The sequence below is a fragment of the Orycteropus afer genome, unplaced genomic scaffold (genome assembly GCF_000298275.1).
Source record: "Orycteropus afer afer isolate SDZICR_OR568_19922 unplaced genomic scaffold, OryAfe1.0 scaffold00008, whole genome shotgun sequence".
Classification (NCBI taxonomy): Eukaryota; Metazoa; Chordata; class Mammalia; order Tubulidentata; family Orycteropodidae; genus Orycteropus; species Orycteropus afer.
Window position 1 is genome coordinate 13,075,207 of NW_006921595.1, and position 14,042 is coordinate 13,089,248.

Here is a 14,042-nt window from a genome sequence, read left to right on the forward strand (position 1 = left end):
CAAGTGCCTTAGCCACTATGCTACCAGAGCTCCCAATTTCTTCATATCCCCATCAGCATTTGTTATTTTCTGTCTTGTTGAACCATGCCATCAGTACTGGGGTGAGATGGTATCACATTGTTGTTTTGATATGCTTCTCTCTGATGGCCAATGATTGTAAGCATCTCTATATATCACAGGGTAACCTCAAAGAAAAATGATAAAGTTTCACATCAAAATAAAAGAGAGGACCAGCACAAATATTTAGCAAATACTAAAACAGTAGCAACGAAGGAAGCGATAATGCAATTCATAAACAAAACAAGCTCAGCATAGAAAATCATATGGAACAAAGAAATTGACACCATGAAAAGCACATAACAAAAATGACAACAAATTCATATTTGCCAATAATTACATATCTGGAAAGGAAATTATCTCTAAGATTTATAGAAAACTCCAACGCCTCAACACCAAAGGAATTAACGATCCAATTGAGCACTTCTTCAGGAATGTGTTTTGGGTCTGTATCCTGGTCCCTTGTTTCTCCTGCTTTATCTTGCGTCCTTGTGTGCACTGTGATGCTGTTGTCTCCGAGGCATTATGAGGTTTTTGTGTTTATATTTAATTGGTGATTGTATGTTGGAGTGACTTGCTACGATTTTCATTTTCTTTGTTTTGTTTGTATGTTTTCTACATAAGCAGGGTACTGTGCTGTGTTCCTCTATCCGCTAGTTGCCTGCACTTATACACTCACCACCTGTCTCCTTTCCGTTGTCAGCCTCCTGTATGTCCCTGCCATCCTTGGGAAACAGAGCCTATGCTTAGGTCCCTGGAGTCCGAATGAGAATGCTGTCACTTTAAAATCCAAAATGGCCACTACTTGTAAAGATTCAAAGTGGCTGCACCCTCCAGGCAATGGAAAGTCCACAGCTATGTTGTCTTCCTCCTTGCTAGTCATAAGCCACCATCGCAGTTGACTGCAGCCCTTGGCAACCAGGGCTGATCTTTAGGTCAATTCTTAGGTCCCAACATCACTTGCAAATATTCAGGCTGTTGGTCCTCTCAGAGTAGCTGACAATCCACTGCTCCAACCATATCCATACTCACTGTTTTGTTCAGGTTTTTCCACTAATTGGTGCCTAACCCATTCTGTATGCTTCCTTCCAAAACTCAGGGTTCCAGGATTATCTTTTGTATCTCTGTCAATTGGTTTCTCTTTTCAAGGCTGTAATTCTTTATGCAAGCAGCTCGTGGGTTTGAACTGCAAACCTTTTGGTTAGCAGTTGAGTGCTTAATCACTCTGCCACCAGGCTCCCCTCTGTTAATAAACCAAAAAACACTGCCATCAAGTTGATTCCAACTCATAGCGACCACTTTGGGTTTCCGAGGCTGTGAATCTTTACGGAAGTAGATTGCCCAGTCTTCCTTCTGCAGAGTAGCTGGTGGGTTTGAAATGCCAACATTCTGGTTAGCAGTCAAATGCTGTAGGCACTATGCCACCAGAGAATAGTACCCTTAAAAGGCAATTTTTTTTCCAAAATATCTCATTTTCCATTGCCTATGCAGCAAATCTAGGATTTTTGCTGTTAAATAGTATTAAGGTAAAAGGAATATAAACTGGTTGAACAATTTATATTAAATGGCTCATTTAGAAATTTTTGGGTAATACTGTAATCTCAAAATAATTCATAGCTCAGAATTTTTCATAAGGCTCTTCTTCATGTTGTTTTTGAAAGTTAGGCCATATAATTTACACATTTGTCATTAATCACAAATTAACACAGCACAGTACCCTGCTTATCTTTTACAGCAATAATTTTTTTAAGATGCTCAACTTTTATGTTCATGATTTTCAAAGTATAAACTGAATTGCTATGTCATCCAAATAGTGGATGTAACATTAATATATCAAATGTCTACACAAAAATGTTAAAGTAAACTAAAAAACTCAACTGCTGTCCAGTCGGATCGGACTCATAGTGACCCCTCCTTGGGTTTCCAAGGCAGTATCTCTACGGAAGTAGATTGCCCAACCTTCCTTCTGAGGAGTGGCTGGTGGGTTTGAACCACCAGCCTTTTGGTTAGCAGTCAAATGCCTTAGGCACTACGCCACCAGAACTCCTCAAAAATGTAAAGTACTTTACAAAATAAGTATTATTGAAAAAAGGTAATAAATATGTCACTTTTACTCATTATCCTGGCACTGACAATTATGTAGACTATTTTTGAAGCAGAAAACAGACACTAATTATGACTTGTGATGATGAAGTTTACTAAGAAAAAAAAACTTGTTACCTGTCTACATACTTACTACTCAGTTAACACAGCCTTAAAAAAAAAAAATAATAAGGCTAGTATTTTTAACCTATCTTAAACAGTGTTGCATGTTCCACATGGGAGATTATTGATTCATATAGATGTATTATAATAAATGGATATTCCTCTCTCAAAAAAATTATCAATTCACCACATTTTTAAATGAAGTGCAATGTTCAAAATCCTACATAAAAATGTCCAGAATAAGCAAATCCATTGTTCTGGTTACCCAGTGCCACTCTGACAGGAACATACCACAATGGCATGGCTGAACAAACAGGAGTTTATTCTCTTACAGTTTGGGAGGCTAGAAGTCTGAGTTCTAAGTGCCAGGGGCTGTGTGAAAGCCCCTTGACCATGGGCTTCAGCTCTGCCTCTTGCTCCTGGCCCACTGACGCTAGAGGTGTCTCTTCACTCAGGCACCTTCTGGCTGCTGAGGCTAACAAGCCCAAGGTCAACAAAAAAAAATGGCACAGTCCCGATGTTACCAAACCACATGGCAGGCCACTAACTTAAGTCCATATAAGTCACCAGGTTGGCAGAGCATGGCAGGCTGCTGAACAACGACTCAGTTACATGCAGGGTTCAAGCATGCTATAAGCTAGAGACTATCCCCAAGGCTTTTCCTTATATACAGGAAGCAGACCACATCCCCAAAGCAGCTACTCAGCTGCTTGTGGTAGATCCCACCATGGAGTTGATTGCTTAGTCTCATCATGGGGAATAACTACCACCAACCAGCTGCCCAGCCACTCAACCAGGCCCAGCCAAGTTGACATACAAATTTAACTACCACATCCAAAAAGACAGAAAGTATGGAATACTTTTGAGTGTAGGGCCAGGGGTGGGATTTGGACGGAAATGAGGGGTGGTAGCTATTAGGTACCGGGTTTCTCCTCTTTGGGGTGATGAAAATATTTCTGAGATAGATTGTGGTTAGGTTGCACAACTCATTAACATATTGAAAATTGTTGAATGGTCCATTTTAATTGAGTGAATGTTATGGTATCTGAATGATATCTCAATAAGTTTGTTACATATATATTAAAAAAACTACATTAAGTATTAATATACCCATCATTAGGCTTTCTCCAATTCTTTCTTTAAAAAAAATTTTAGAGCTCAAAACTATTGTAAACCCGTAAGAACACAAAGAAAATTGAAATAGAAACACTGCTTCCCACATTTTATAAACAACCATTACTTAACATGTTAAAAACAAGGAATGAATAAAACTGAGCAGTCTATTTTCAGTTAAAATATATTTAATATTATCAGATGAAAACATTGATAGTGACAGCTTTACATGGCTCATTCTATAGTAGTGCTAAGGGAAAAACATTACTAGGAAAGAAACGAGTAGTTGGGTTTGTAAAAGATTTATTGAACACATGAAAGCAACCAAGATGAGATCTGACATATATCTAAAATTGCAATTTTTACAAAACTTTTAGAGATCACTGGTTTGAAAATATATATATATATACACACACACACACACACATGCTGTGTTCTGCTAAGAGAAAAAAAGAAAACAAAATCATGTATCTTTTTGATCCTTAAGAAGTTCAAAGTTAACACTGACATTATGGTACCAACTATCAGTGCTATTCTAGCAATCGAGAAAATTATTGTAAATAGCTTTACCTTTTGCTAGTTAATAATTCTTATTAGGATTTGCTTTTATTTAACAGTAAGGACTGAAGAGGCAAAATCTTTTATTTTAAACACCGAAAAGTGAAAATATTTTCATGTTTTTAAAAGTGAAGTAAGTTAATTGGATGGATGCTGACCTAGAGATTTTGTGTTAAAAAGACAGGATATATTTAATGATTGAATGTCTTTCATGAGAAGTTGCTACATTTTTAATGCCAAAAATCTGTTTATGAGGTTTTGTGAGTGTGTGTGTGTGCCTGGGCACACTCTGGGCTTACTTAAAAACTGGAATTCATTTGGCACTAAACGAAGTATATGAGGACAAGCAAAAATGACATGAGACTAAGCTGTTCCACCAGAGTTGTCCTTTTGATTTGCAATTTGTACTATCCCTTCGTTCTTGACTGAGCTGAAATAACAGATCAAACTACACATTTCTATGATGTACAAAAATAGAATCTAGAGCTAAGATGAGGCTGCTTCACCGATAAGCCAATCTCCCACTCTGCCGTAATCATAGTTACAAATGTGAAAGTCATTCAAGAATTCATATTTTCACCAAATGCTGATAATTTCTCAAGTTCTTTTGCTAAGTATGTTCCTGGCTACCTGGCCAGCTACAGTGTTTTCTATTTAAGTAAGGAAATCCATATAAAACAAACATTTATTTTACAGGGAGCTAATTTTACTTAAAACTTTCTTTAAAATAAAAAGCTAAACTCCAAACCAAAACTATGTAACCAAAATTTTTAAACAAAGCACTGGTGGCCACATTTTTGAGTCTCTGATGAGTCTTGAAGTTCATTCATTTTTCATGTTTCGAGGGTCTCTTCATTTGCTCCACAAGTATCAACAACACAAATTAAACAACTTGTTACTGGAAAAGCACGGACTTTGGAGTTGGCGACCCATTTGTCTGTTTCAGTATTATACTCAAGAATGTGTCCTAAACGACCCACACCTTGAAAACCAGCCAAGACATAAACTATAGAGCCAACTGCTGCGCATTTCACTGTTACACCCTTCCACGGCATTGGTGAGACCATTTTCCATTCGTTTAATTTAATATCGTAATACTCCACATTGTCCAGACCACCTTCAAAAGAATAACACAACATGAACAAAAAGGAAAATTATAAGGACAATTCTATGAAGATCTCTCAAAGGAATATATTTTGTACTTACCCAGCATTTTATTTGAAAATTTAAAATACACAGTTGCAAAAATTTTACAATGAATATCCACCTACCTACCACCTAAATTCTACCACTGACATTTTATTATTCTTCAGTACAACAGAAATTTGTTTTTTTTTGTTTTAGAATCATAAATATTGATATTTACTCTAAAAAATGAAAAATGTAAAATCAAAAAGTAAACCAATCAGTGGATTTTTCTGCTGACTTTTACCATAATTATTCAAATGTCTTTATTTTCTCCTACCATTTATCTTTCAGTAGTTTCTGGCAAACAGCAATGTATGTGGACAATAGAAGTGAAAGAAGTTATTTCTTTGCTATACTTAAGTAATGCTTAAAAAAGCACTGGGTAAAATGAAGTTTGTGGACTATCTCTGGATTCATTCTAGGTTCCTCGTTATTTAAGACAATTTAAGATTTTTCAGCATATCATTAAGGCAATAAAGAGGTCAAGTTTACTCATTTTAAAAACGGAAATACTGATGTTTTAATGCAATGTTAAAAATGTTTAGGATTCAACCATTCAGTGCCTGGATACAATTTCTAAAATCTGTATTTTAAAAAACTGTAAAGGTGTAAATCCAATTGTTTCATTGCTTAATAGTTCTTAAGCTGTTGTAGTACCACTATCCGTGGGAGGGCCATCTGAGATTGTCACACTGCCTGACATTTCATGGGCAGGGATGTTAAATGTCCTGCAACATTTCATAAATTATCTTAGTTTTTGGAAAGAATAAAAATAGGCATAATGATAAATGTGGTAAATGCTTGTCTCTAGATTTTAATAAACGCTTTAATGATCTGAGATAAGGAAATTATCAGCTGACTCACTGGGAAAGTTGAACAGTGAATTAACATCACATACCTAAACCATTCTGACCTCCCACAGCAAATATCTTGTCCTTTACAAATACCAATCCATGATTCTTCCTAGCCTCAATCATTGGACACAGTTCAGTCCACCTGAAAAATAAAGTATTTTAGTGTGCTTGTTCACAGGAAGTAAAAGGACTCTTACACTAGTGTATTAGAAAGGTCTGTTATCCCAGTTAAGTACTCATTTACCATTCATATGTGTAAACACACACAAACACATGCACAGAAAAATACCAGAATGCTAGAAAACAGTAGTTTAACAGTGATTATTTATAGATGGGGTATCAATACGGATTTCATTCCTTTCAATTCAGGATATGAAGGTTTATGAGAAACACAGGCTATCTAGAGACAATTAACACATCTTAGGAAGAAATCTCTATCCTGTGGTTCACAATAACTTGTAAAATAGGAACAAAAAAACAAAAAAGAGGACGATACTTAGAAGATATAACATTTATTCTGCTACAGGTATTTTAATTAGTGTTTACGTATAAGTTAATAAAACACAAACTTGTCATAGGCCTCCAGCAATCAGCAAATTAGTATTATCTATTACTATTCACACGTCCATTCTCAAATCTACTGTCTATAATTCTGCCAAGTTTAACTACCGTATTTTTATGCAAATAACGCGATTACACAATTTTTGCATACTGCACAACCCCCATGTCTTATTTTCGTAAATGCACTTTACCAATAAATATTTTTTCCACATTGATGACTTCAATTTCAAATTTTTTTTTCTGTACAATGGATTTAATGTTAAGTCTTCACCTCGGTGCCTGTGGACATGAAGGTTTGGTTCCAAGCAGCAGACCCCTCACCAGATTACCCTCAAGTTTCTAAAGCAGTCCCTCTCCTGGCAGGACTCTTTTCCTGGTCTGCCAACTGCTTTCTCAATTCAGGAAGAGATCACTTTTTCTGCCCTGGGAATAGCCTTCGCCAGGGTGGCCAGCCCCACCCAGGAGTTGCTCAGGCCAGTGCATCCCAGGCTAGAGAGGCCATTCAGGTGGGAGAGGCCAGCACACTACAGCAGTGCACATTCTGCCCCACCATCTGGCTGGCCAACCACTGTTCTGAATCTCCTGGCTATGTGGATTCCATGACACAAGGGGTCACTTGTCCCATGCTCAGGCAATTTGGGTACAACTGGCCACCCAGGGACAAAGCAGTGCACACCCATACCTGCACCATCCTGCCACCTGGCTTCACATGGGGTTGGCAGTGCAGGATCCAGGGACACAAGGGCAATGGCTTCTACCTACCGTGGCACCAGCCCATACTCAGGCTGTGGCAGCTCCACACAGCCCTCTGCCCGACCCTCCACCCATCTCCAGTGTGACGTACCTGGGTGCAGATCGGCTACAAGGTACTCCAGCGCTCTCAGGCCCGGCCACGAACTGCCCCAAAGCAAACGTATAGTTTCAATTGTTTATTTTCTGATTACGGAGGTACTACCAAACTTGAACCATGACTTCTTGACCATGGTTTATACCTTTATTATGCAAATGTGATCAGACTATTGAATGAGGGTGAGTGAGGCCAAAATTCACTTCTGGAAATGTCATGTGACATATGCAGTGTATGAATGGGTAAGCTACCCTGGAACTTTTTAACATAATTTCATCATTTCTGCCCATTATGTGTGTGCATGTGTTACTTCCATGGGCGCGTTATTTGCAGAAAAAATCACGGTATTTATTGGCATGTTGTATTTACAGCCATTATCATAATGAAATTGAGAATATAAATGTGGACACAACTGCTGAAAGATGCTAATTCACAGATGGCAGCTTCATATACACATACAAACAATTGTGTTTAGCTACTTTTTTGTATGAGATTCAATGCCTTCCTCTGCATACACTCCAGTACACCAACTGGCATTTGTAACTGTGAAAGTGGTTGTGGCACACAGGTTTAGGCTAATAGCCAAAATAAACTATCATCACCCACAACAAAAGAGAATCTTGGCATAAATGTAACTTTCTAAAATATTTTTGTCTCTTCTTTAAAACAATTTGGTAAATATATCTTTATAACATAAATTGGAGCATGATTATTAACTCTGAAAACATTAACAATTCTTTTACTTTGTCTTGTATTTATATATTGCTTTTTGTTTAAAAAAAGTTTGGGAGTTACCACTCATTTTCAGACTCATAGCGACCCCTCCTTGGGTTTCCAAGGCATTATATCTCTACGGAAGTAGACTGCCCAATCTTCCTTCTGAGGAGTGACTGGTAGGTTTGAAACGCCAGCCTTCTAGTTAGCAGTCAGATGCCTTAGGCACTACGCCACCAGAACTCCTTCTGTAGAATGAGGTGGGTAGGTACTGCCTCTGCTTTCAGAATAAAGACATGTGGCTCATTGAGAGGAAACGACTAGCCTTCAGCTCGAAGTGGGAGAGCCAGCACTAGCGCTCCATTGCCGCTTTCGCTTTGCAGCATGAACTCCTATAGTGCATCAAACAGAGCATATACCTCTTTCTTCTTCAGATATGTCAATGATGTAAAGTGAAGAAAAACTCAGTGAATGCATGTTTTTATGTAGATCTAAATCTCTTCAAAGTTTACAAATAAGGAAGTTTCACAAAACACACTTCCTCTACTTCACATCAGAATGTCTACTAGGTCCCTGCCCTCTCCAACTTGCAGTTTAATGTTTAGAAGCTTTTCTTAAAGGTCTGACTGCTTAAAATGTGCCATTTTTCATAAGTTTAAGTTATAAAGCATGTAAGAAAGTTATAAAGCATGTAAGAAAAATTTTTATAAAAAGTTACTTGATGGTTAGGTTACATCTAAGAAAGTCATAGTAGTATATAACTTATTTCTCATTTTGACACTTGGATAATTCACATTAGCTTTTCATTTATGAAAATTTAAGGGCACTGAAGAGAACACAGAGAATTCAAACTTCACACGTAAGCTTAATATACACAAAGGAAAGGCTAAGCCTTTAAGTTTTTAAATATTTCCGAAACAGAATATTTTCAGCTAGTTAAAAAAAAAATGTTGATGTTGTCAAATTCCTTCATTCTTTTTCTCTGCTAGTATGAACAAGAATACCTTGATTTACCAGGGCTTCGGGCCAGTTCATTACAGTTCAGGTTCAACCCCTTTGCTTAGAATTTACAGTTCCACCCTAGATATACTGAATCACAATCTAATTTTAACAATATCCTCAGATGATTCTACATAATAATCACCTGGGGGTCTTGTTAAAATGTTGATTAGGATTCAGTATATCTGGGATAGAAATGCAAATTCTCAACAGGGGGGCTGAACCAAACAGAACAGAACCTGTCTGAAGAACTGTGATTTACATTGATATTGCCTGAAAAAAGATCTTAAAATTTAGAAGCCTGAATTTTATACTGTAATAAGTTCTAATTTAAGAGATATTTTTAGAAATGAAAAAGTAATTAAGCAGCAGGATGAATCAGGCTGCAGTTCCAATTAGTATGCTGTTAACATTTTCTGAGCACCATGTTCTGGGAGGAAGGTAGTGGTTGATACAAGAGGGAAGACAGCTGGTACATACACACACACACACACACACACACATCCCCTTTGCTTTGAGACAAGGTGGGGTGGATAGACAGCTGAACTGATGGATAACAGGATGAGGATAACTGATAACCCTACCAAGTTCTGGCAAGCACAACAATGTATTTTGAAAAACACTGGGAAGCAGTAAATTTGATGATCTCTAGAGATTCCGAGGTCTCAACATTTTAGCATGTTTCAAAAGATGAATTGCTTTTTATGTCTATCCCTTATATTATATAACCAGAAGAACAACAACAAAATGAGAAAAGAACAGCTATAACTACCTTTTTGCTTGGGAAAGGAGAGATTATGCTCCTTAAATCCTTTTGGAAGTAGGAGAGGAGCATAAATAGATAAATGCACATGACTGATCAAATTTCATAATTAATTTCTCATCTCTTAATTTTAAAAATAGCTAGAGACTTATTTGTTTCTCAGTCTGATAATATTTTGTAAACCTAAAACTTAAGCACAAGACTTTTGGTGTAACTCTTTGACATGACATTCAAATAACTTGTTCTGGTCAAAGAATAATAGACAATCCAGCTACACCAGCAAGTGACTTTTCTTCTCAAATCTCTTTGGATGTCTCTGGGCATGAGTGAAAGGTACGACAAAAAAAGGAATATCATATCATCTGTGTCAATTTTCTTATTAGGTTAGTGTCACTGCACTTACCACCATCACCATTAGTCAGTGATTAGTACATTTCCTTTGGCTATATTGAATAGGAGGAACTCTGGTAGCCTAGTGTCTAAGGCACTTGACTGCTAACCAGAAGGCTGTTGGTTCAAACCCACCGGCCACTCCTTGGAAGGAAGATGGGGCAATCTACTTCCATAGTGATACTGCCTTGGAAACCCAAGGAGGGGTCGCTATGAGTTGGGTCATATTTGACGGCACATAACAACAACAACATATTGAATAGGGTCCATCATTAACTATAAAGTCAGAAAACTTGGTTCACTGTTTCTTTCTTTAGCATTTTGTCTTTTTAAAAGCATTTATTTGTTTCCCAGTTGATTCAAGAATGTAAGTGCAAATATCCTTTAGTAAGTATGTGAACACTAAAAGACATTATACATAAATCTGCCCCCTCCCCCTTTTCCTGATTTCTCAAACAAAAATATTTTGTGTTTGGTTAATCAATTAGATTTGTCTCATTCATTGCACTTATTGCCCAAGAAGGATCAGAAACAAAGAGCTCCCGAGAGATGTGAGGTCCTGACAATTCTTAAGGGATAGAGGAAGCATCGATTGCTGTGAGGGTCCATATTGTAAACACACCACCGATCATAGTATGTTCAAAAGTATATGCACATTCTCAGTGCCAGAACTAAATTCTTTTCTGATAGGTTCTCCCTGACTCTTGATATCCCCTTCAATTACAATTAACTGTGAAGTAAGAGTTTTAAATTGATACATACGTTTCTGTGGCAGGATCATAAACTTCACAGGAATTCAGCACTCTCCCAGAAACATTGTTCCCTAAACTTCCACCACAAACATAGATAAGGCCATTGGCTTCCACCATCCCGTGGCTGCAGCGCTGAGTCAGCATGCTGGGCTTGGTGTGCCAGCTCTCAGTTCTTGTATCATAGCACTCAAATAAATACAGAGCAGAGTTTCCTGTAAAAGAAAAGGGGCTCATTTTGCTTAACTTTCTTTGTGTGTGTGTGTGTGTCTGTGAGGGTGGGGGGTGGTTTGGAGCCAACTAACTATGGAGCTGAGTCATCAGTTTTGAAAGGGAAAGATAAAGGCTTGTATAATCAGTTTTATACTCAATGAACAATAGCAAAAGAGTAAGAACAATTTTGTACTTTTTACTTACAAAGAAAAAGCTAACCTCATTTGTATAAAACCAAAAACCCCACTGCCATGGAGTTGACTCAGACTCATAATGGCCCTGTAGGACACAATAGGACTGCCCCATCAGGCTTCCAAAGTAGTGTACATATTTAAGTGAAGCAGACTGCCTCATCTTTCTCCCACAGAGTGGTTGGTAGGTTCAAACCGCCAACCTTTTGTCAGCCAAATGCCTTAACTACTGTGCCACCAGAGGTTCTTCCCATCTGGATACCAAAAACCAAAACATTTACTGTCACTGAACTGATTCCAACTCATAGACCCCACTGGATTTCCAGGGCTGCAAATCTTTACAGAAGTAGACTGCCCCATTTTCCTTTCACGGAGCAGCGGGTGGGTGTGAACCACCTGCCTTCTGTTTAGCCAACAAATGGCTCATCCACTATGCCACCAGAGCTCTTTTTGCCATTTTATAGACACTGGAAAATATTCAAAGAAGGAACTATTGGAAAGACTTATTTATTGGTAATTAAACTTTAGAAGAAGAAATTGGTTTGATTTCAAAAGAAAAATAAGAAACATTGTAAGATGAAGAAATTGAAGATTTTTTTAACCAACTACTGCAATCTGAAATTGATCAAATAAGAATCAAAATGCACTGATAATTACTGGTGATTGGAATGACAAAGTCAGAAAAGAAGGATTGGTAGTGGAAAATGAAGCCTTGGTGACAGAGACAGAGATCACATGACAGAATTTTGCAAGACCAATCACTTATTCATGGCAAATTACTTGAAAAGATGAAAGCATATAAAAGCTATTCTTTGTCTAGTCTGCACATAGAATAATCATTTAGAAAAAAATTGCCATGGCACACTTAACAAATTATCCATCAACAAGAAAGGTTTTTACATCCACACCCAGTTCTGATCACCGAGTATAAAGTGGCACTGCCAGTCATTAAACTAAAAAGTTTAATAAAGCAAATGAAAAGGATAATTTTCATTTTTTTCTGATACAAAGAAAGGTAGATAAGACAGAATTTAAAAGGTTGAATGTAGTAAAGAGTTCTTAAAGGGTCTATGAGTAAGTCAAACTGAAGTCTTTAAAGCAAGTAAAACCTGAGAAAGCCAGAACCTGTGTAAGGTGGAAACCTGTTAAAGAAGGAAAACACAAATATTTTCTACTAAAACGAGCAAAGTGGTAAGACTGCACTCTGTTAAAAGTGGAGAACTTGCAATACCCAGAAAAGCAAGGCAGTCCCGTCAAGTTCTGGCTCTCAGTTTTCACTATATTATGTATCCTAAACCACCAATCTAAAACTAAAATTCAGATGGTGTCAAATAATGTTTTATCATCACAAAAACAGAAAATTAACATTATCAAGGAAGTTGAAATTCTAATAAATTACCAATTTATAAAGGCATCTGTTTAAGCCTTCGGGGAAATGATCTCTAAAATGTAACAGGTATGCATTTGAATTATGTCAAAAAGTATCTGGACAAATATCAATAGTCTTCAAAATAAGTGCCCAGCTACTTGGCTTTAAAACCCTTCCCCCAAACAAAAATATTTAAGAAGTCCTTACCCACTTCTGAACCTCCAGATGTATAGATTTTGCCTTCTGCAGCACAGGCAGCAAGGCTATCTCGAGGTGTTGGAGGGCCCAGCTTGGAATACCAGCTATCCTTCACTACATTATAGCAGTCCATTCGTTTTATGGGGAAAAGCTGAGAGCCACCCAAAATGTATACTACGTTGTCCCAGAACACACACGCTGCATCTCTTCGTTTTTCAAAGGGGCAGCGGATGTCTGTCCAGCTATAATCCTGTAACAGGAAAGGATTGGAAGCTTTCAGTAAGGGGAAAATATAATTGGAAAAGCAAAGCAAAGATATAGTCAAGAAAATACAAAATACAAGAATGTGGTAATTTACTAGAATACTCATAAAAATGTTGGCTTGAGACTATTATCTAACTTATATTGTGTATTCTTCAGAATGTTGGTTAATTGGGACAGAGGGCATGAGGGAGAAATGTAACTGCTTTGGGTCCTATCTGGCTTTAAAATGAACTTAAATACACTTGACTACATGACCACTAGACTTACTTTTATTCATTCTGTTATTGAGAAAAATAATACAAGAAACTTTTTTTTTTAAAAAAGCTTCTTTTTCTTATATAAATATCCACATTCCACATCCCCTCCCTGCCAAATGCATAAGATGATATAGGAATACCTGAGTAATATGGAAGGAAGATGGGGCAATCTACTTCTGTAAAGATTTACAGCCTCAGAAACCCAGTGGGGGTTGAGTCAGAATTGACTCAATGGCAGTGGCTTTGGCTTTTTTTATGAAGTTCAAGCTGCCATTATCTTACTGATGTCTGAAGAGGAAAGTCTGAAGGCGTAAGAATGCTTACTTACACCGGGACTTCTGTGAGGTATTAATTTTCTGTAATATTCAGTTGAGCCATCTATTACGAGTGGATACTCACTTTAGGCTCATTCTTTTACAATAAGCTATTCACAGTACCACTGTTTCCTCATTGTTTGATGACATTGAGGACATCTGTAACCCTTCTTCCAGGTGTGTGCATACAGGGGGACTACTCCCAAAGTTACAGCATCTTGGACTGTCCTCTTTTTTA

General features: G+C 37.4%; 1 protein-coding gene across 1 annotated transcript in view; it reads right to left on the reverse strand.

The window, feature by feature from the left end:
- Window positions 1–4,766: 4,766 nt before the first annotated feature.
- The window catches only part of KLHL7 (kelch like family member 7), a 76,569-nt gene continuing 67,293 nt past the window's right edge, over window positions 4,767–14,042 (reverse strand). Inside the window, exons 8-11 of the mRNA XM_007945939.2 lie at window positions 12,979–13,219; window positions 11,012–11,213; window positions 6,020–6,117; window positions 4,767–5,050 (exon numbers count right to left, since the gene is read on the reverse strand). Of these exons, the coding sequence (XP_007944130.1) occupies window positions 4,767–5,050; window positions 6,020–6,117; window positions 11,012–11,213; window positions 12,979–13,219 (825 nt within the window). The remainder of the gene's footprint in view (window positions 5,051–6,019; window positions 6,118–11,011; window positions 11,214–12,978; window positions 13,220–14,042) is intronic.